This window comes from Desmodus rotundus, chromosome 10 (assembly GCF_022682495.2).
Source record: "Desmodus rotundus isolate HL8 chromosome 10, HLdesRot8A.1, whole genome shotgun sequence".
NCBI classification, from domain to species: domain Eukaryota; kingdom Metazoa; phylum Chordata; class Mammalia; order Chiroptera; family Phyllostomidae; genus Desmodus; species Desmodus rotundus.
This window is the reverse complement of record NC_071396.1, coordinates 8,791,717-8,814,696: the sequence shown is the minus strand read 5'-3', so window position 1 is coordinate 8,814,696 and position 22,980 is coordinate 8,791,717. Positions and strand designations below refer to the sequence as shown.

Below are 22,980 nucleotides of genomic sequence, written 5' to 3'. Positions count from 1 at the left end.
TTACCCACAGAATGAGTCTGACTCAGAGTGCTTTTCAGCTGACACAGGGAGCGCCAAACACTTTAAGGCAAGTCCATGGGTCTGAATCACTGAAGAACTCTGTCTCTGTGGGAAGCACTATCGATGCGTTAATCCCCGTGGTCGATTTGGAGCCCAGGGTTTTGCAAGGGAGCAGTTCCCCGCCTCGGAAAAGCACTGCATCTGACAGCGACCCTCAGTGCCCTGGGAAGGGGCCTGACCTCTTTGCGCCTGGCAGGTCATCACTTTCCACTTGGCGTGAGGCCTCTCCAAGTGAATGTGAGGAGCTGCTGGCACTTCGAGACTTTCCTCCTTTCCTGTAAAACTCTAGGAGGAGTTACGGGGGCAGGGAAGGGGACGGAATCTTTGAACCTTTTACTTGGCTCATGTTATGACCATGTATGTTTTACGTAAGGGGAAGTCGTATCTTTAAAGTTCATGTCTAGACAAGAGTCAGTTACGAAGAAATCCGCTGCACTGCTGATCACTGCCTCGCGTGGGCACATCTTAACACACTGGGAGGAGAGCGGCTCTGTCCGGGTTCAGTCACACCTGCCGCATTGTCTCGGCAGGTGCTGTTTTTGTTTACAACATTAAAATGTACGTTAGCAAAACACGGTGGATTTTCAAATAAAGTGCAGCTTCCACAAAATGTGTATAATTTCACATATGCTCTTAATGAAATGTAAAAAGAAAGTATATAAAATTATTGTACTGATTTTCAACAAGTAATATGGGATATTTTTAAATGCTTATGTGTAGAACTCATTTTCACTCAGTTTTGTAGTGCCAAACAAAATGTGCCCCTTCTTTAAAAACGGTGGTTCAGTGAACTTTTCGTCCAGAAATAGGAAGGACAACGACTGACCTTGCTAATATCATCTCTGGCCGCATTGAGTACAGACGGACTAATTGTCACCTCAGTGAAGACGTTGGACTCAGCCACCCACCAGCGAAGGACGTCGGCACCGTAAGGAGGCTCTTTGCTTTGATCCTTTTCAGTGAGAGGGAAAAACCAACAACACACACAGACGGATGGCTTTCAATTCCAGTGAGGCGAACAAATCTTTCAGGTGGTCCCACTCAAAAACGTGTGAGCACAATATGAGCATAACAAAATACTGCATCGTAATGAAATAGGGGCTACGATCTCAGAACTCAGGCTGCATCTAAAAAACAACCCTGAAGAAAGAGCACGCGTGCGATCCTGCACGACACCCAACCTCTCCCTGGTCATGTCTGTGCGTCTCTCACAGCTGCTGTGCAGACACACAGCCATGCTCTGCCATCCTGGGGGGGAGGGGCAGGGGCTGCTCTTCCCTTCAACATCCCCTGGCAACTCTGTACACAGAGAAATGGCCATGGACATGAGGAGCGTGGTCAAACACCACAGGAGTAACAGATCAGTGATGTCTTTTGAGAAAACAGCTTCACAATAAACCAAATCATCAGCAACCCCAGACTGCATGTTCATTAAGGGCATGCTTTAAAGGGTACACTTTCCAAGAATAACGAAACGTGCATTTAGAAGTTGCAATCTCATTTTTTTCTCATCCCATTCCTATTTAAATGTAAAATGAGAGTGGGGTAGCATGGTTCAGGACCTATGTAGAGATTCGGACCTGAAATGAGTCACAAGGACCACCCACAATCCCAGCCCTTCCCTTTTTCGTCAAAATCAGGCATTACTTAAGAGTCAAATTTAAGACACGGTAAGGCATTTGCTATTCATATAAGATGTTTGGTTTTTTTAAACATAGAAGTAATTACAGTAAGGGTTTTGGCTGCCAACTTAAAGGGTCGTAGAACCAAAACAAACTGAGTTTTTAGAGAACCACCTACTTGTCCTCCGTTGACGACAACATCGGGATCGATGACATTCCCAAGGGACTTAGACATCTTCTCCCCCTTTTCTCCAAGGGTGAATCCGTGAACGACCACCGTCCTAAGAAGGCAGATCAGCAAGGACAGTAACACAATCATTATGGTCTTTCCGAAGACGGCTTCCAGCTGAAAGCGGGGGTATCTTGGTTTGACGCAAAAATAGGATTTTCCTTGACTGAGTAGGTATGAGAGCTTTTCTTGAAAATCTAATTTGAGCAGCTTTCTACTTATAAACAGAAAGATTTTTGATGTTTACAATCACTAAACAAGTATTTCCTGAGCATCTATTATATGCTGGTTTTGATGATAAAAACTAACCAGGAAAAAGTATGTCTTAAAAAAAGCAGATCATCACCTCCAATCATCTTCAAAAAGACAATTCCAGATGAAAACATCTGCTGTTCTATTGGCTTATAAAAGCATGTTATACAAGAAACAAGCATTTAAATTGTTCTGGGATGGGTTTTCATTGTAAGACACCAAAAATCTTGAGCTCTTTTAAGAATCTTATGGATTAGAACCTCTATCCACATATTTGCATAAGGAAACACAATTACCTACGACCAAGAACCCCAAATTTAACAAAATTCACTAAAGGGATGTTTCAGTTCCCTCGCCACTTCAGGATATTCCTAATACAAGGACGCTGAGCCCACAGGCCCTCTTCAGTCGACCCCGAAGGCCCTCGTCTGCATCCCTCCAAGTGGAGTCCGACCAGGTCTGAGCTCCCTCTTCTCGGAGTTATGACCTGTCTCAGGACAAGCCTTTTCTGTATGGTTACCTCCCCCTCTCTCTTTCTCTTTTTCACCTCAAACTCGCATGAGACCATAGGCTAATAAAAGGCGGTGATTGCCCGTATACACCATTCAGCACAGGGCCGCCACTCGGGCAAGTGCCCAGCGGAAGTGCTCACAGTGCACCGACTGGTGTAGCTCAGGCACGATACTCACTTAAAAGGGGCTTTTTTCCTCGCTGCCACACTCGTTAACAAGGAAGACTGAAACCAACCACCCAGCTGGTCTTTTCCTTCCAAGTATAAATCTGCTGTTTGGTCCGTACCTCGAAAGTAAGTATTAACAAAGACAGACATGTAATTAAACTAGGAAACCAGAAAGGAACACATATTAAAGTACAGAAAGGGTAAAAGCAATTACATTATTTCACGGGTCAGGCTATGCCCAAGTGGGTAGATTGTGTTCACCGGAGTTGTTACCCTCACTGCCGATTTATCAATCAAGATAAAGAAAATAAACCTTGGAGTATGAACTTCCAAACCACAGGTAATTATAACACTATCTAAATTAGGGTTTGATTCATAATTATCAATATCAGTATTACGTTAAATATTTTATGAGAACAAACTATTTTTACCAATTTAACAAATACTTGCTGAGGACCCAATAACTTTCTGTATTAATTCATTGGATTCTCAGAGTGACTCTGTCAGGCAGGTACCCTCACTTCCCCATTTTACAGACGAGGAGCGTGGGCCTCAGAGGGTTTATTGCTCGTCCAAGGTTAGCAGATAAGAAGCGACAGTAGGTATGGAGTGTGAGCCTAGACTGTCTGGAGGGCGTGCGCTTAACCAAGCAATGAAATCAGGAAGCAATGTCTTTATAAAGGGCAAGTTATTAATTTCTAGTTTGACAATGGCCCAGTCAAAAGATGGGCAAATCATAAAAAAGCCACGTGAGCCAGGGGTTGGGGCAGGAGGTGGCTGGGATGAATGGCGTAGCACAGGGGTTTTTAGGGCACTGAGAATGTTCTGAGATCCTGTAATGACAGACAGTTGTCACCATACATCTGCTCAAGGCCCAGAGTGTATGTCACCAAAAGTAACCCTAGGGTCAACTGTGGGCTTTGGGAGATTATGGCGGGTCAGTGTAGGTTCAGCAGCTGTCACAAATGGACCGTCTGGTGTGGGATGTTGACCAGGAGGCTGCGGGGGGAGTGGGGGGGGGGACAAAGCACAGGGGAACTCTGCTTGCCACACCACTTTGCAACGTACCTAAAACTGCTCTACAAAATAAAGTATTTAAAATATAAAAATAATTCGTGGTTTCTTTAGAAATCACTGCAATAATTAATGCCTTTGCTCAATGTTTAAAGAACGTTTTAGAAATACAGGTATGATTTGTTACCTATACGTGATTCACTTAAAAATGCTGTTCCCTTTCAGAAGTTTTCAAGTTTCAATTTCTTAAGTTCTAATAACCTTGAACAATGAATCACGTACTTGACCTGGCGTTAAAATTCATAAGCCAAGTCTCTTTCACTACTATAAAATCTGTCGGCAAAAATTAAAGCCAGTGTATGCTATATAATCACCAAATTCATCTCATTAAATAACAGTAGGTACTGATGAAGTCTGGTAGCTAAAATTAAGTTCAAAATCAAGCTGGTTGTATCTTTCAAGAAATACTCTTGGAAGTAGACAGACATAGACATTACATCACTTCATACTGGACTTGATGCAAACCATTTGAGAAAGAGAAAGAAGTACCATAAACCTTCTCAGGAAAGTAGGTGACTATATTTTGTTTCTTTTTTCTTTTTCTTTTAAGGCAAGTCACCTCTGCTTTATGGCTTTTTAAACTATGAATTCACCTAGTATCTTGACTCTCACTTGTTACTGCCTTTATTTTGAAGCATTCTTTTTAAATCACACACACAAACAATAACAGGGAGGGAAACAGGAAAAAATATTAGCCAATTAATCTAATTTTTACTGATCAATCTCATGAGATTACCTACTTTTTTGAGGAGGAAGAGGAGATCTGAGTGAAAAGCAGAAACTACGGTCTAAAATCAGGCTCACACATTATCTATAAAGGTAGTTTACATTCTGACAGCCCCTCCGCATGCTACACGCATCTTTAAATAACAGATTAACTTTCTTTGAATTAATCAATCCCTAAATGTAACAGGAAAGGAAAGGAGGGTTTGCTGACCAGGGGCACTCTTACCACTAACTTCATTTAGTAAAGTATTTCTGCCACAAATGGTCGGTTGAGAACACGGCAAACTAGGCAGAGAAGGCCCGGTCGCTCTCAGAACCACGGACAGCGGCACGGGGCCTCAAGGGCCCTTTCCGGTCTTCACCTGGTCAGTGGCTCCAACTTGCACGCGCTGCACTTGGTAATATAAAGCCACTTCAGAAATTAAAACCAGGGCCGAAGCAGTTAATGAGCTCTGAAATATCCTATACAAGCACAATTTCACATAATGGCATACTCCTGAAATTCAGGATGTTGCCCCAAATGTGGCAGTAGGTAACTCTTTGTCCTATTTATATTATAACACTTTGTAACTTACCTACCTAATGCAATGCTATTTGCCTACATTTTCAGTGTAATTTGGGAAAACAAAGTACCTAAATTGGCAGTATTTTCTCTTAAATATGGTGAGAGAAACTTACGAAATAATTCTGAAAATACTGCATAAAAATTATAAAAATTTTATTAATATGTAACTTCCCTTTGGACATTATTATTATGTATATTTTAGCTATAACATAAAGTCAACATGGATTTACTTGCATTCTACTTTTCAAACTTCCTAAGCCGGAAGAAAGGCCTAAGCGAAGGAATGCATTTACCTACAGCAGCCACGCCGCTCTCCTCTCCAGAGCGAGGTGTGGGACCAGAGCACCCTAGCTACTAAAACTTGAGGACGGTCCCTTTCGATCCCGCCAACCATGGCTTCTGTACACACAAGGTACTTCCCTCACACCCCCTTGCTCCAGAAAGCAAACGGCTCTCTTGGGCCAAAGCCGGCCCTCATGAGCAGTGCAGGACCTGTCGGGAACTCCCGTGGCTTCCTTGGCACCTCGTCCCCAGCTTGCCCCGCATGGTGATGACCAGCCACGCGCTTTACTTTAACTCTGCACTCAGTATTCTCGAGGGCATTTCTTCCGCAGACTCACCCTGACTGTGAGCAGGTGTAAAATCAGTCAGCTGCTTGTATGGCAGGGGGAGGGGAGTGGTGGGAAAGCAAAGTAGTGGAGGAGAATGAGAACTGAAAATCAGGGTGATTGAGCCCTCGACTCTGACTCTAGGTTCTGTGACCATCGCCTCATTTGCCTCTAATTCAGCCTCAATCCCTCCCCTGAAAAACAATGGTGTTGGACCAGTTCTGTGATGTCCATAGAACTGGTGCCTTGGGACTGCCTGGAGGGCCAGGGGGTGGGAGGGAGGGAGAAAATCCCCATTTTTATCCATCTTATTTGGAAATTTCACTTGGAAAAACAAAAAGTATACAAATCTTTAGATTAAATGATCTCCAAGGATATTTTCAGATCTAAAATTACATTAGAACAGATCTTCCAAATAAAGCAAAAAGAACGGTTGGTTATAGATTTCTTCTAAGCAATGTTTACATGTTCTCAAAACTGCCTGATTGGTACATGAACTATTACTTAAAATTACCTGGGAGGACATAAGACCACGAAGTTCCACTGTCAAACCAGATGTCCAAAATATCCCGACCCGGCACGAACTCCAAGGCATCAGCACCACCAGCCTAGTGAGACAATGGACAAGTGTTTCTGTTACACTAAACAACGTAGACAATATATACCCCAAAACGTCAAAAGAAGATGAAACGCTCCCAACCATTAAACTCACATTTTAAAATAAATTTAAAACATTTAAAAAAATATTTCACAATTTCGTAACTGACTCATTTGCATGTAAAAATGACTATGGCCACTTAATTTACACATTTATTAATGTAAATATAAACTTTTCATTTTTTGCTTTCACGTTTATTTTCTTGAAATCATCCCCGTTTGGATTTTTGGTGTACGGTGCAATGAGTCACCTCTAATTCAGGTCCTACAAAGTCCTGACGTCCCAATGTCAGACACCGTTCTCACAATTGTCGCTACTTAGCCAGGTCAGTTAAAACTCTGGCCCTCGATGAGATAAATAACCCGCACAGCCTACTGCTGCATTAAGTACGAAGCTTCTCTGGCCAAACAAAAATGTCTACTCTCAAAGGGCACTGAATTCTCATTTCTAGTGAATGAACTCAGTCACTTTACGCGATGACGTACCTGCTTTTTTAGCTCCCAAGGACCCCTTCTGTAGTTACTGAGCCCTGCAATACACGCAAGACATCGCGAACGTAAATCACAAACAGAACTTCACCTGCGCTAGGACCTCCTTAGGGAGAAGCTGCTCCGGGGGCAGAGTCCACCAGACGTCACTGCCGTGCTGCTCCACGAGATCAGCGACGTGCTCAATGGTTTGGCTGTTTTAGGGGGACAGGACAGTGTTGTTCAATCAACTGCTGTGACTAATGCCAAACATTTTAAAATTAAAAAAGAGTAATATCTTTTCCTATCTGCAGGAGACTTTCCTATCTTTCCCCCCACACTTCAATTACTTGCTACTTGGCTGTCATCCGAATTCCGCATAAATAATATCAGTATTAACGGTATCTAAGGAATAAAATTAAGTCATACGTATCCCTTTCAAGATGAAAAAAGCCTTTTCCTAATAGCTCTATTTCAGTTACTCATTTCCCTATTTCTATCCAGCCTTTTTCTATTCAAGTACCTATATTCAAAACCTCGTAACTACCCCCCCACACCTAATTTCTGCCCCAAGTAAGTAAAGCAACACGCTTTGCCACTTCCGCCTCTGACACACTACTCAAACTTGTCCTTTGACCTCACTGATACTGAATTAGTCCAGCCCCATAGCCTCAATTCTACTGGAGCTTGGTGCCATGGTCGGGCTTTTCCCCAGTTCTCATCCCTTAGGTTTCATGGTCCATCTCTGAGAAAAATGCATTCCTGAAACCGCTTTTATCACACCGATTATCCCCTCTCAAAATCCTCCAGTGCCCCGCTCGCAGCTTGCAGGACTGAGTCCCAACCCACGCGCACAGGAGCAATGCCACGCTAGAACTTCTCTTCGACAACAGATGGCCGGGCTCCTATCCCGACTCTGCCACTTTTTATATCTATGACTGTGCTCAAGGACTAAAACTTCCTGAAGTCTCTGTTGCGAATAATAAAATTCATTTGTTCAAAAATACTTCCTGAGCACCTCCACGGTCTTGGACGGTGTTCTAGGCACTGGAGAAAACAGCTAACACGGCCCTAATGAACTTACACTCCAGTGACCCTACATACTTCCCGCAGAAGAATGACTGCAAACCGAGGGCGCAGGTCCATGCGAACTGAGCACGGTGCGGAACACACCACAGAAAGCCAACAAATGCACGTTAATGAATACGGACACTGCCCCTATCCTGGGGAAGATACAGAGTTATAAATTATTTGAAAATTAAACTCAGGGGTAAATTTATACTAAATTCTCTCACAGGAACAATGTGCTTTTAATTTATTACCACAGCTTTATGGGCTTTACAACTTCCTCTAGTGCTTTCCGCTCAACCACAGCGCACTTAATGGCCAGCAGCCTGGACCCTGGACCCAGCCGGCGCCGGTGCCCTGGCTCTATCACTTTCTAGTGGTGTGACGCCGGGGGCGGCACTTCACATTTCTGTACCTCCGTTTGTAAAATGCAGATAAAACAGCATCATTAAGCCAGCTATTCTGGACATGAATCAAGCTTATATATAAAATGCCTGGAAGAATGTATGGTACTCATTAGTGAGAATTATATAAGCATTAGCTATTATTCAAACAAATTCTCTGAACTCAGGTAAATTTAGACAGTTAAGTTTGTTAACCAATTACTCACACGCATACCATAATAATATTTAATTAATTAAAATTGACATACTAAAGCCAACTTTTCTATTATCCTCCTTTCTACCACAGTTCATCAACGCAAGTAACCGAGGATTAACCACGAGAGCGGATGAAACGGAAAGAGTGGGAAAGAGAAAGCTCTAAATTCTTCATCTGGCCCTGCTGCTTACTAATCATGACTGTGCAGGGTAAATCATGTAACTCGTCAGATCTCGAATTCACTGATACATGAAGTGATTGTTGAAAAAAATATGGGGAGGAAAATCAAATGGGTAATGTAAATTAAATATGTGCTACACATTGAAATGTGAAAGGCCTTACAGTAGCAAAATACTGCTATGAAGCAAAGTAAGCCATTGAAGATTGAAAAGTATAATGCTACCAGCATCCGTTCTGAAGAAATTATAAATAACAAGAATGTTAAAATGGGCACAAGTCCATATAGCTAATAGGGTCACCCCTTTTTGATGGACTTTTAACAGTAAAGATAAACTTTTGTGATGAGACCATAAAAACTTTGTGCAATAACTATCTAATTACGATGATATTTAGTTACTTATTATTATTTTATGCAGTTTGCACAGAACATGTTATCAGTTAAGAAAATATGAATGCACTATAATAAAAAATCTGAATAAACCTTACAAAGAGAAATAGTAGCAAAGTACATTTATACATACAAAAGTACAGTAGATACACTGTAAAAATGAGTTGTAATTTCAGGTGAACGGTAAAAATAAAATTAAAAAAACCAGTGTTGAACGTGTTGGAAATACACAGATAAAAAAGTAAAGCAAGTGGTTCGAATTTCCTATTCATTTAGAAAATAAGGTAGAAATGCTGGGGACCGAGGTTAGCCTGAATCCAATAAACATGTGCGTGCACGGTGCACACTGTACTTTCCAAAGCCCCGTGTAAGCACTCCGCCTGCCACTGGACTCCCAGAAAAACACTGTGCAGCTCTGTCTGGGGCTGGGTCACAGTCACGAGCCCACGCACGTGACACAGTGAAAGCCAGGCCTCGACAGCCTGTCTCCTAAGTCATGGTCCAGATGTCTGCGCTTCTCCAGTCAGCCTCGGCCAGTGCATCTGCAAGACAACCCCACTGTCTCTGGGGCTTGCTGAGCACAGGCAGAGACTCTTATCAGCCAGGCAGAAGGAAACCGTGGGCCTGAGGTGCAGGCGTGGCCCCAGGAAGTCTCTGGAGACGTGTGTTGACAGAACCAGAGTCCAAAGACCAGGCTCACCCAGCGACTTAGCAGAGGCTGCCAGGAACACATCGGACTCTCTCTCTGAGCTCGTCCTCTGTGGACACTGGGGAGAGCCGTGTAAAACATTTTAATCTTTAAAAACAAGAAAAGGCCTAATATTTTAGCAACTTCCAACTACAGATTCTTCCAGCTCCAGAATAGGTACAGGCACATATTCATTTCAGAATCTCAAAGTCAACTCGAATGCACTGAGTTCTTTTGTATCCCGAAAGAGCAGATAGTTCAATGAAGATTTAATATTATATTTTAAGTATTACTGAACTATACGCAAGTGTCTACCGAGTCTGTAAATAAAAATACCGAATAGAAGTTCCAATTTTGCAGCTTGCATGTTATTGAGAAACTGTAAAACCCCGCCACCTCTCGTCAAAATAAAACTTGTGTTTTAATTCCTACATTTTCTCGGTTATATTTTGAGATCTTAGACAACTATAGTACTTATTTATTTTTAAAACAACAAATTCTAGACAATTCTGGAATCAGACGGTATAAACTGAACAAAATGTCTGATATGTAAGAATGCAGATTTCGAAGACAGAAACATCCTCACATTCCAAACAAATCAAAATTTAAGTGGACAGAATTGGTATCACAGAGTGAAAACTTTCTCTTGATTTGTACTCTGGTGGTCTGAATGATCCCCCCAAATTCTGTCATTGAGTTTTAAAAACAAAACCTGCAATAAAAATAAATACACACATACAATCTACAAACAAGGTTTGCTGGATTGCAAAATAAAAATAAATTTAATGTTCAAACTAAGTCAGAAAAGATAATTTGGGAAAAGAAATACAAGCAAAGGCTGCACAAGTACCCCAAAGATATTCATTTTAGCTCCGCAGCAAAAACCTAGAAACAGCCAAACGTTGGGTGGGCTAAGTTTATATGATTTTCATAAACAGGGAACTAAGCAACCAGTAAGAGCTGAACTACCATTTTTAATGGCTGTGAATTCACTCTTCTGAAATTGACCTAAGTGATCTCTTTTTTATATCATTATGTCCCTTTGTAAACAACTGAATTAGACCTCCTTACGTACACATGTTGTCTTCCTGTAAGACGTGAGTCCTCTTATTTCCCTAGGACACTTAGAAGTGCATGTTTTTATAACAAAATTGAGATCAGGCTTTAAAATGTTTAAAAACATTTTATAGGCATTTCTTAGTGATAACAAATATTCTTCAAAAAAATACAAGGAAGAAGTCAAAATTTATGTTTGAACATTTCAGAATTTCCCCATTCTGTTAATATCCTACACTTAATACGGTTAACTTATAACCCGAAGATCCATGTAAATTACTGCTGACGAGAGGGGGTGAAACCGCTTATCAGTACGTAACCTATATGCTTCCATTTTAATGCTGTATTTCATTAAGCAATGAGTCCACCATAAAACTTTGTACTTTACTCAAGAGCGTTATCTAAACACACGCAGGACGTGTCCCTAGGTTAATCAGCGAAAATCCCTCGGTAGTACGAGCAACTGTAACACCAGCCAATCACCGTGCACTTTGATATCAAGCCGGCTGGAAGCTTATTTAGCCTGTTGCTGGCAATCACGCAGCGCTGGGGTCGCTGGGCGAGGCAGACACTGTTGCTGTCTCCCAGCGCTCCCTGAGTTTCGTCTTCACAGGGGCAGAAATGCGAGGACTCCGCACCTTTCTTCTGCAAGTCACCAGACTAAGGTAAGAGGCCAACTGTTCCATATACTTTTACCAAATTTCATTCGAGAACAACAGTGAAATTTGAGAAGGAAACTATTTTTAACTTAGTGCTACACTTGTGTTTGAAAGGTAACAGGAAACAATTTGAGAGAGACTTTTCTGTATTTAGTCAACATCCTACTTTCATTTTCACCAAAAGATCATTAATGTGAGCAAAAATCTCAGGTAGCTAAAGCTTACACTCAAATGAAACTAGAAAATTCCCTGCCTGTTCCTAGGAAATTTCTCACCATTTCCAGAAATAGGAGCTAAGTTCCTTACACGCATGTTATCTATAGCATTAATATTATTAAATTCATTATAATCATCTGAAATGGTGAAAGAAATTTACCAACTTCTTTTCCTTCCCAGGAAGCCAATATTTCTCTATTTTATCTTTTTTTATGCTAAAACATATTTATTTTGTCTTTATTAACTAGAAATAGATTTCTACCTAAATTATAAGGGCATTAGACTACAGATTAAGAAATGGCCAGTGATGTTAGAAACAGAAATGGAATTATTTGAGAAAATACAAATATGAATATAAAGTACCAATGAGAATATTAGTTCAAATCAAAATTAAGCATCAGAGTTTCAAATACGCCAGTTGCTAAATTCATTTAGAATATGAGTGCATGAAGGCTTTCTTCTGTGAAATAAGTATACTTCAGAGAGTATGTATAGACCTTCATCAAAAAAGCTGAAGGAATCTTGTGACAGACGTAACGGAGTCATCAAGTGTAACAGCAACTCCATGTGGACTGTGTACTGATTTCCAGTGGGGATGCTGTTACTCTTGATGGTTTCCAACTCGCTACAATACCAAAGCACATCTAAGAAGACAGAAAGTCGCCGCCACTGTGCTTCTCATCCAAGTCGAGTCCCCTTGCTCATTCAAGCTGCCACCTGCGCATCTGGAGCGGTCTGCCTCTTCCTTCGGTCTCTCCCTGCCCTCTGCGCAGCAGGTCAAGTCTCGGACTAACAGATGGTGAACAGGAAAATGACCTATGAATTGACAGACTGTGGCTGAGTGTGTCTGTCACTTCTATAGGCCAATATTCTGTACGCCTCTACTGCTTCAGTATCAGAAACCAACTGGGACCATGCAAGCCACACAGGAAAAGGACACATTTACACAACCATGTACGTGTGCTGACTATAAAAACCATAAATGGTATCTAATGAACGCTTGTTTGTTTTGTTCTGATGAGGCTCACATTTATTTTGCTCAGCTTACTGATCGATCAACCTCTGTACCACTTCACTGTCATGATTAAATAATGATCAGATAAACCAGTTTGCCTCACTTCATATGGTCTACCCGCAGTCAACTCGAGGAAATCACATATATACATATGGGCTGCCCCAGTCAATTCACGGATGTCCCCTTGAAAACTTGTTCTGTACATACTGAAAAGAATGAGAAGCAATGACAGTGGCTGATAAACATTCCTTAAAAGGAAACACCCCAGTGTGGACTTTTAAACCCTGGTATACATTTATCTCAACTTTAATTCTTAATAGAGGTAATAAGATATTATCAGTTTACATCTGATCAAGCTCTCAATTTAAAAAAACATAAGCAACAATATTTAGGCCAAAGAGTTTTAGCTCTAATTTTTTAAAAAATTACAATTGTAATAGAATTACAGGAAAAAGCCTTACAATGACTTCCTGCTCTCTAGAACCTAGTGGCTTTTCCTGAAACATCCTCTCACTCCTCATGCCCACTTAAAAGTTTAAATTCCTTCACCTCGTACTCAAGGCTCATTCCAGTCTGCCCCAGCCAACCCTTCCCCACGTCTGTTCCTGAAACGCCCTCACGAACGCTGCCGTCCACTACGGTTCCCATACACCTGCTACGCTCTGGCCCTGCAGCTCCTTAGCTCCTGATGACCCCAGCCTGTCCCCACACTTCCTACCTAATCCGTATGGCCCCACTCAAGCGCCACATCCTTTGGGAATGAAGCAAAGGAGACTTCTGTGGCTCCATGTTTACCCGGGGGTTAGCCTCCGGTTCTGCCCTGGGCCATGATGCCTAGGGTGTCAGACCCCCGGGGACACCTGCAGAAGTGGTACGATGCCTATTTCAAACTGACAAGCTTTCACACCTAACATGTGGCTATAAGCGGTTAAAACAAACAAACAAAAAAATGCTTTAAACAACATTTTAAAAAACTAAAATACACGTTTTCAAAAAAGTGCTACCTAAAGAAACACTGTGAGCATTGACAATGAAAAGGAGAACCTTTGCACGAAGACAGTGGCGAACCCCCACGCAGGGCCGCTCCGCTCTGTGTCCGTGGTCTCCTGCACTCCCAGTCACCCGATGGTCCCCGTGCCCGCAGACCCTCCCCAGACGCTCAGGAAACGCGACCATATTCACCGAACGGGCTCCAACGTTCCCCGCACCTCACAGACTAATTTAGTAAAAATTCCATTAACCAAATTAAATCCAAATCACTCAAAAAAAACCCCTGTAAAAACCTATCCTCAAAAGGAGTGATTAACACTTCCCTCCCCACTTCCGTTGGTGACAGCAACAGTACTGCAAGCCTCCTGAATTTGCCAGAAGGAAAATGAGCCAGGCTACCCTGTCATCACGAGCCGGGAGGCAGGCAGTCTCGCGCGCTGCCTCCCGGGGTCCAGTGTCTGGTCTGGGAAACAACTTCTTTTCACTGTGCAAGCTTATCGGCTCTGAATTATTTACTATGTCCATGTGGTACCTTTCCAAATTATAAAAAGAAAAAAAATTGGGAATGTAATCACTAAAATAAAAGTCATTTGGTACCTCTAACTATATTATAGTTTCTTAAAGTTGAAAGCACCTAAAGCATCATTCCATGACGCCACGCCCACTGAAAGGGAGGGTAGACTCAGTTAGAGGGCGGCTCTAATTCACAAGGAAAAATTACACACCAGGCTCCCCCCAAAACACGACCCATCTTTGGGTTCCTGACAGCTTGCTCCGGCACAATGCCCGGCACACAGGACGATGAATTCTCATGGAAAAAAAGGTCAGAGCCTCTGCTTCTATACATAAACAGTGAAAAACTGCAGTCGTTAAAAGTGCAATTGTAGGAAAGGATCTTTCTTTCTGGAATGTGTATTTTATCCTCCCCCAAAAGATCATTATTTCACAATGTTTTATTTAACATGTATCAGGAATTCTCAACAATCCACTATTTTTCCATTACTGAAGAAAATACAACTCACTTCACAACGGTAGAAAATTTTAGGAGGTCCTACCTGTTGATCAAGAACTCATCTCTCGTCCTGTGATGGAACACGGGGATCGGAACCCCCCAAGCTCTTTGCCTTGATATGCACCAGTAGGGCCGCCTGTCCATCGTGTCCACCATGGCGTTCAGTGCCGATCCGGGAATAAATTTCACCTTTTTTAACAGTTCCTGCAGTCGATTCACAAGTCGAGTCCAGTGAGAGAAAGCAGAAGAAATTTTCTAGGACTGTCGCTATTTATCCTAACACAGTTTTTTACTTTAGATATTTATACTCATTCACATGACCCCCCCAAGATTCCCCCCGTCAAAAACAAACAAACCAACCAACCTAATCTAAAACACTACGGATTTCAGAGCAAATGAGGCAAAGTTAAAACAAAGCCACAAAGCCCTAGTAAATAACATCAAGAGCTGACGTGACCTCTGGAGCATGTGATAAAAGTTTATCCCAATTTCTAAGGACCCTGGGTCAAAACTAGTAATAGCAGGTTTAGTAGAAGTACTAGACTTCATTAAACTACAGTTGCAATCAATTCAAACTTGAATTCAACCAATAAGCTCCAAAAGGCCCAAAATATGTTAACTTCATTTTTTAAATCTTTCTATGCACGAATAAAAGCATCTTTATATTTTCAGTTTCACATTTATAGTTTCCTCACTTACCTGAACTGTCCCCCCCAAAGCCATTTGCAGCACCCCCTACTGGCAGTGGCGGAGAATTAATCAACTCAATTTGATTAATACCTGGTTTAAAAATCCAAGAAATGGGAATACTGATGGATATTTGATTTTGTTAAGGAATAAGTAATACTTTTTTAAGGTGGTAAGAATGGCACTGGAATTATGTTTTAAAGAGTCTGTATCTTTTCAGACTCACATGCTGAAATATTTGTGGAAGAAAGAAGGCCTGAAATTTGCTTCAAAGTAGTCCAAGGGGTAGGGAGTATAAAGTGAGTGGGAGGAGGCGTGTAGGTACAAACAAAATTGGTCCTAAAAAGTGGATAATTATTGAACTTGGGTGAGACAAACATGAATACATCACTCTATTCTGCAAAAAGGGACTGAAAATTGCATACAAAGACATCTTTTTAAAAACTTGGCTTCAGTGTATTGCATCAGACTGAGATTTCTGCAACCAAAATCTGTACAGAGCTGGAAGTTACAAATTTTAACATTTACAGGGAAGGGCTCTGTGGGAAAGTGTATAACAAAACCCAGTCCATGTCCCACGGCCCACTGAATACAAACACAGAAAATGTACATTGCTCCGCAAGGCTTTGCCAAGGGCCCCAAATGCCACACCAGCAGATGAACCAACAAAACACAGGAATATCTTAGATGCAAGCTATAAACCAAAACTTCCAATGTTCCGCCTGGCTAACAAATATATATTTGAGCTCTTTCATTGAGGAGAATCAAGTTTTTTGTGAGACACACACACACACGTGATTGAATGAGAGAGCTCAAATACATATTAATGTTTAGAACATCTGTTCTAAAATATTAACACCAAGCAACAACTTTTCAAATGGACTGAATTTCCATCTTAAGGAGGCAAAGGGCTTTAAGAGCATTTCAGCGAATCCAGGAACCTGTATTCGCTTGCCGCACGAGGCAGGCCTTATTCTCGCCTGTAGGTAGATGAGGAAACTGAGGTTCCGTGAGGCTGAACAGCTTGCCGAATTCCCTTCTGTCCTAATTCTGTGCTACTCTCAGCACTCTGGGCAGGAAATTCGGGCAGAGCCCCTGACCCCTTTCAGCCTGGTTCTCTCTCCTCATGTGGTTAATGAAGGAGTGGAAATCCAAGGTCCTTCCGGATCTGGAATTCTATGATGTTATGAATCCAAGAGCAGTGATCCCCTCTGCTCCCCAAACCCTCCCTCAGCTCCCACGCAGCCCTTTCTTTCTGAGAACATGAAGACCCACCCTTATGGTAGGGCGCCTTCCCTACCTTGGCCGTGGTCTTAAGGTCCGTGATATCGACAAACCACTGCTTGCTGGCACGAATAACCACCGGCTTCTTGGTCCTCCAGTCGTAGGGGTAGCTGTGTACCAGTTTTTCCTCTTCCAACAGATTCTTTGAAGCCTGAAGCATTTTTATAACTTAAAAAAAATCAGTTAATGGATTGCATGAGACATCATTTCAAAGTGCTATGAAAATACTAATAACTCTCTAAACTCCCTGGGCGTTCTAACTCTGAACCAACAGGTGTCGGGAAGAGGGGCCACCCACTGGGGATCAGAGGCATAACCTGGGGCTCTCCTGGCAGAAAACGCAGGGACCACAAAACCTTCGTCAGAATCCAAAGTATGCCATTCCCTTCACTCCAAAGGAAAGATGAACATGCACTTAGGATTCTACATTTGACATTCAGAGTCCCAATCTTTCACACCTTGAAATCGTGCCCATGTATTCCAGAAGAAACCAGGTAGAGTGAGTTGAATTCTGTTCCCACAACAGATATGCTCAAGTCCTAACTCCTAGGACACGTGGATGTGGCCTTATTTGGAAATGGGGTCTTGGTAGATGTACTCAAGCTAAGGTGAAGTCACACTGGATTAGAGCGGGCCCCAAATCCAATGACTGGAGTCACACAGACACACAGGAGCAGAGAAGGATGTGTGACAAGGGAGGCAGAGGCTGGAGTAACACCGAGTGGTTTAAATTCAGGGTTCCCAGGAGCCCCCAGGAAGAAGGAAGCGGCAAGGAAGGGTTCTTCCATGGGGCTCTTGGAGGGAGCCCAGCCCGCGACTCTTGACTTCAGACCTCTAGCCTCCATCACTGTGAGGGATTACACTTGCTCGAAGCCACTAACTTTATGGTTGTATGTCACAGTAGCAACAAATATACCCAAGAAACAAATATACCAGGTCTAATTAGCCTTTGTCTTAGAGTGGGCAAAGGAAGGTTTTCACAGTACCTGGTCCCTGGACCCAGAATCCCGGAAAGGCAGAAAGGCAGCTTCAGACGGGAGGACCCCCAAGATCAGAATACATACACCATGCTAGATGGGTCAGTGACTGAACAAAGGAGTGGCGAGTGTCTGACTCACAGTCCACATCCGGCCCCGAGCCTGTCGCCGGCCTTCCACAAAACTAAGACTGATGCTGCGCACCTGCGGGGTCCTCATCTACCACCACTCCCTGCTCACTGTCCGGATTTGCTCAAACAGAGCAACGTCCAGGCCAGGGATAAGACACTCCCCAACTCCATTTTAAACCACATGGCAAAAGAAGATATAATTTTAGCGTTGGTTATGTTGAAATTGGTTATGTTGGTTAAGATGAAAGCATTTAAGTCAAGGTTACTGCTGGCTACTTTTCAGAAAATGAAGACTTATGGTATTAACACACACAGACTCACCCACATCTGTCCCCTCTTCGAGGACAGCCTTCCTTCGAAGTTCAGGACCCGCAGCGTCTGTGAAAACTCCATCTTCATCCACCAAACAATCCTACAGTGTCATTGTGAACAGTTAAAGTATCAAGACACTTTATAACAGTAGCTGGCAAGACAATATGTATAAAACACCTCTTCCACTACACCAAAAATTTGGGGACTTAAACTCAGTTACTAGGAAATGTAAATTTATACACTTACATGTCCAAAGGCAAGATATCTTATTAAACCAGAGCCCTACAGTTTAGTAACAAAAATACATACTAAAAATCATTTTTAACTTGGTCTCTGTTATTTTATGGATCTATGCCAATGTACGTACACAGTGATGACTTTGAGACCTGCCTTTAAATGGAAACACTGGCTAAGTAACTGATGTGTGTAAAATAAATTTAGGTAGCACTGTTTAATTTAAAAAACAAAACAAAAACATGTTCTTTTCAACTAGTAAAGCACGTAAAATCCATTGCCATTTTTCAGGGACTGAAAGTAATTTGTCTGTGTGACTTCATATTTGAAAGAAAAAGCTGCCCCATTTAATATACATTCTTCAATTTTAACTTTGCGCTGATTTCGTGTGAAGTCTAGGAAATCTTTCTCAATTAGTACGAATTAGTGAAGCTTTAGTGTATGGCACAAATCTCAGCATTTCACAATTAGGATGGCAAAAATGATTGCTTAGTGTCAAAAGATAAAGGGGTTAGCTAGATATACCACCTTAATTCTACAGAAGCAGCAATTAAAAAGGGAAAAAGAGGACTCGTACCATGGACAGGTTGTGCTGGGAAGCCACACTGTAATCTTCCATACCATGAGCGGGGGCTGTGTGAACCAGCCCTGTGCCTTTGGCCATGGTCACGTGATTGGCAGGTAAGAGAGGGGAGACTTTATCGGGAACTAAGGGATGAGCACAAGTACCGTTTTCCAAATCCACACCTGTGGGCAAAGAAAACCACAAGTGAGAATCACCTCCTGCCTCAGTTCTCCCGCCTCTTCAACTAGAGCAGCAATAGAGCCGGCGAGAAGAGTGGACTCTGGGACAAAACTGGCCCCACACCTGGCTTCCCCCTCCGCTTGCTCTGTGAGCTCTCAATGATTAGTAAGAAACAATATAGTTTCCTGCAAAGAAAGCCAACCTAGCCCTTGCAAATGATTCCATTTTAGCTGTTCAACATTCTAACTACAGCCTAGTTTGCCAGGATGAGAAGTACATGCACCCCTCTGGAATGGCGGGGCTCAAAACGGCAACCCAGTAATTCTCCGCACAGTACTCCCTGGAAGCAATTATGCAATCTAGAAAAGTGATCTGAAATTTAACCTTATTACTCTTGAAAACCTCGTGAGAATGCCATTCAGCTTCTGTAACCACATTTAACTTGTCAAGTATACATTCCGCACTTCAAAGGTGGGGCGGGAGGGTAGGGAGTAAAGAATACAGAGGGTCCTCTACCTTATCTATTGTACCAATAAGGACTAAGTGATATTAAATGTTTTTTTGTTTTGTTTTGTTTTTCTCCATGTCCCCCAATTCACAATACAGACCAGGCAAAGGGCCTGGGCTGAGGTGTATATGGGGTGGGTTCACTCTGCCTCCTCTTTCTGTACAGGTAGTGTAAGAACACAGCCTGTGGTAAGCACCGGGAGGCCAAATGATATTAAATGTTAAACAGTCTGTAGTCTTTCCTGCCTTTGACATAAAATCTTTTTTGGTTTTAAGACTGTTTAAACCTCTAATGGGCTTGTATCTGAACTGATACATTTAGATGGCTTCTCTATCAGGCAATCTTTCTATTTCAGGGTATCTCATTCATGTAAAAACTAATTTGTTTTGATGTAAGAAACTCACAGATATATCATCCCTAAGAATCAAAGGTAATTCTAAGCTTCCCTAGACTTCCAGAGCTGTATTTCAAAACCAGTCCCAAACTGTAGTCTATTAAAGGTGCCTCTGATTGAAGCAACACCTTTGGACTCATTTCCAGAATTTATTCAATTTCCTTAGTGAAATCATATACCACAAACAAACACAGTTACTTCCTTCCTTGCTCTTTGGATTACCTAAGATAAAAAGATTTTTAGCAATTTAATTTTGGATATCTGTACCTTCTACAACCTATTAAGGACATTTGTTCAATTTTACATTGGCTATCTGCCAGAAACTTCTTCTAATCTGTTGTGCCTTTGTCAATGTTCATATGTTTCTATATTCCTATCATGTTTAATATATACTCTCCTTCCGTGGAATCACTGAGAATACGTTCTAGAGAGGCAGAGACCATCATCTGTTTGATCCCGCACGAGCAATGTCCAGCAAAGCACTTAACTCGACCCAGTATTCTGATGACTACGGTGGTCAGAATACCTGCAGATCCTCACCTGAAAATGTTGAAATAACCTCAAATGTTGTTTTCAAAGCAGAAGCAACGGATGTGACTTTATCTGCCGCCACTACGTATAGGTCTCCAGATTTGGAACATTTCACAACGGCGTACCTGAAATAAAATTTTAGGATAAATTACTAACAATGAGAAACGAAAAGCCACAGGTAACATTTAAAATGTTTTACATCATTTTAGAAAAACCAACTTCAATATCAAAATGGTGCTATTTCCAAAGGACTTCATCCCTTACATTTGTTTTCCCAAAAAGCTGAAAATAAGACCTTAAAATCTATATGAGTATAGTTAAGTTATAACTCATTAACTTTTAAAGAGGGTAATAAGGATACAATACAAAACAGTGCTAAAGATGGAACGGACCCTTTTTGTGGACAAAACAAACAAAAAATGCAATACTAAACCTACTTTGCATCTGGCATATAACAAATGGCCTGATTGGCTGGAATAGTCCAAGGCTGCGTGGTCCAGACTAAACAACTAACGGGAGCGGAACCATCTGTGTAAATAAAATTTCAAGCACGTTAGCAAGGGTTACAACTCCATAACCTGAATAAACTCGGGCAACGAACACATCGTACCTATGAGAGAGGCCAACTTAGGAGGAGGTTTCGAGAGAGGGAACTTGACATAGATCGAGCGACTGACATGCTCAGGGTTGTATTCCAGCTCCGCTTCAGCCAACGCAGTCCTAGGGTTCAAGGACATTAGACCTGAATTTTTGGAAGCCTCACAAACTTTCTCCATTAACGAGCAAAAACACATAAATACCTTGATGAGGGAGACCAAAACACGGGTTTGTAAGATCGATAAATCAGGCCCTGTAAAAAAAAAGAAGGCAGAGATATAGGAAAGCTGGCATTTTGTAACACAATCTGACCCACGTGAAAGAAGAAAATACTTCATCACCTTGTCATACATCTGGTAGAAAATTCTCAGCTGCTTGGCCTCGTATTTCCCGTCGAAGGTATAGTAGCAGTTGTCCCAATCCGCCATCACTCCCCAACGAATAAACGCCGATCTCTGTTTCTCAATCGCTGCTTCAGCAAATGACCTAGCTAAACAAAATAATAAAAGGAAAAAAAAAGTGAAAACCAGTAAATTCAAATCTTTAAACATGGTTTAGCATGTATCTCTCTAAATGCAGGTATTGTACCCAGGTTAGACTGGAGAGTTTATTTAAAAGGAAAGTTATTTTGAAGGTTCAAGGTGTTCAAACTTTAAAACTCACTAGAATTTCAAAAGTTAAAATTGTTACCATCTTCTCTATTTTCCAGATTTTATACAGTGACCTTGCTTTTAGAAAAAAAATACACTGGTAAAATTATTCTTCAAATTTCTTCATTTAAAGAAAGACCAGAGAATATATTTCATTATGCAAAAAAAAATTAATCACTACTATGTAGTCAATACCAATAAGTTTCACAACGAAGTAAAAAGTTGTCACAATCGTATCCTAATATACAATAGTTTAACATACACAAATACAACATTCCTTGCCGGCCCGATCTACTGAAAAATCCAATAAGAGATTAATTTAAACTATATTTGTAGTTTAGAATTTACTTTTGTCTTATCACCTGAAATAGGTCAACAGCCCTATGCAGGAAAATAAATAAAAACATTGACCAAAATAATAATTTCACAAAATATAACAACTAAAGAATTAAAAAATGTACTTGGAAATGCTAACAAATCTTTCCTTTCATCACTGACCGTAAGTTCTCACAAAGGACAACTTAAAAAAATCTGAATTTTCTGTGACAGAAAGTGGTTTTCAACAGATCTCATTAAAACTACAAAAAAGAAAAAAGAAAAAAATACGAAATACAACAGGTCTCTTTGATAAAGCCCAGACATTTCCAAGGAACTAGTGTTTCCAAATACCATTTTCAAACAGAAACAGATTACTTACCTTTCTCTCTAATTTCCACCGCTGAAAGATTCTGAGCTTTGCCGCCAAGTTCTGATAATACTTTTATTTCAATGGGTAACCCGTGACAATCCCAGCCGGGCACAAAATGTATCCTGGAACCTCTCATCATATGGTATCGATTGGCTATATCTTTCAAAATCTGCAAAGGAAATGCTAGTCATCCTTCATCCATGAAGCAGGTACCCCCAAATTTATATTATTAATATTTTAAAACACTGAGAAAGCCCAATTTTAAAAGGATTTATATAAAGTAACCTAGTAAATGTCCTAATTCAAGTTCTTACATAAATACAAGAATAACTGATATTTGAAGTTTTAAAATGCCTTAACCTCCCAAAGGAAATCAAAGAATATAAGATTTCAAAGGGGAAAACTCTGTGCCTCGAATTACTAATCTGCT

General features: G+C 41.3%; 2 protein-coding genes and 1 non-coding gene across 3 annotated transcripts in view; 1 reads left to right on the top strand and 2 right to left on the bottom strand.

The window, feature by feature from the left end:
• IARS2 (isoleucyl-tRNA synthetase 2, mitochondrial) overlaps positions 1-22,980 on the bottom strand; it is a 33,748-nt gene that overhangs the window by 6,538 nt on the left and 4,230 nt on the right. The window contains exons 3-17 of the mRNA XM_024576127.4: positions 22,560-22,719; positions 21,554-21,702; positions 21,416-21,465; positions 21,226-21,335; positions 21,053-21,143; positions 20,625-20,740; positions 19,015-19,184; positions 18,213-18,303; positions 16,800-16,951; positions 14,856-15,016; positions 7,053-7,155; positions 6,330-6,423; positions 2,853-2,961; positions 1,861-1,963; positions 887-1,012 (exon numbers count right to left, since the gene is read on the bottom strand). Coding sequence (XP_024431895.2) covers positions 887-1,012; positions 1,861-1,963; positions 2,853-2,961; positions 6,330-6,423; positions 7,053-7,155; positions 14,856-15,016; positions 16,800-16,951; positions 18,213-18,303; positions 19,015-19,184; positions 20,625-20,740; positions 21,053-21,143; positions 21,226-21,335; positions 21,416-21,465; positions 21,554-21,702; positions 22,560-22,719 — 1,785 coding nt within the window. The remainder of the gene's footprint in view (positions 1-886; positions 1,013-1,860; positions 1,964-2,852; positions 2,962-6,329; positions 6,424-7,052; positions 7,156-14,855; positions 15,017-16,799; positions 16,952-18,212; positions 18,304-19,014; positions 19,185-20,624; positions 20,741-21,052; positions 21,144-21,225; positions 21,336-21,415; positions 21,466-21,553; positions 21,703-22,559; positions 22,720-22,980) is intronic.
• BPNT1 (3'(2'), 5'-bisphosphate nucleotidase 1) overlaps positions 11,434-22,980 on the top strand; it is a 36,922-nt gene continuing 25,375 nt past the window's right edge. The window contains exon 1 of the mRNA XM_053912645.1: positions 11,434-11,585. The gene's annotated coding sequence lies outside the window, so the exon portion shown is untranslated. The remainder of the gene's footprint in view (positions 11,586-22,980) is intronic.
• Positions 19,764-19,895, bottom strand: LOC112318942 (small nucleolar RNA SNORA51). The gene has a single exon (XR_002976274.1). It is a non-coding gene; the product is annotated as a small nucleolar RNA SNORA51 (small nucleolar RNA).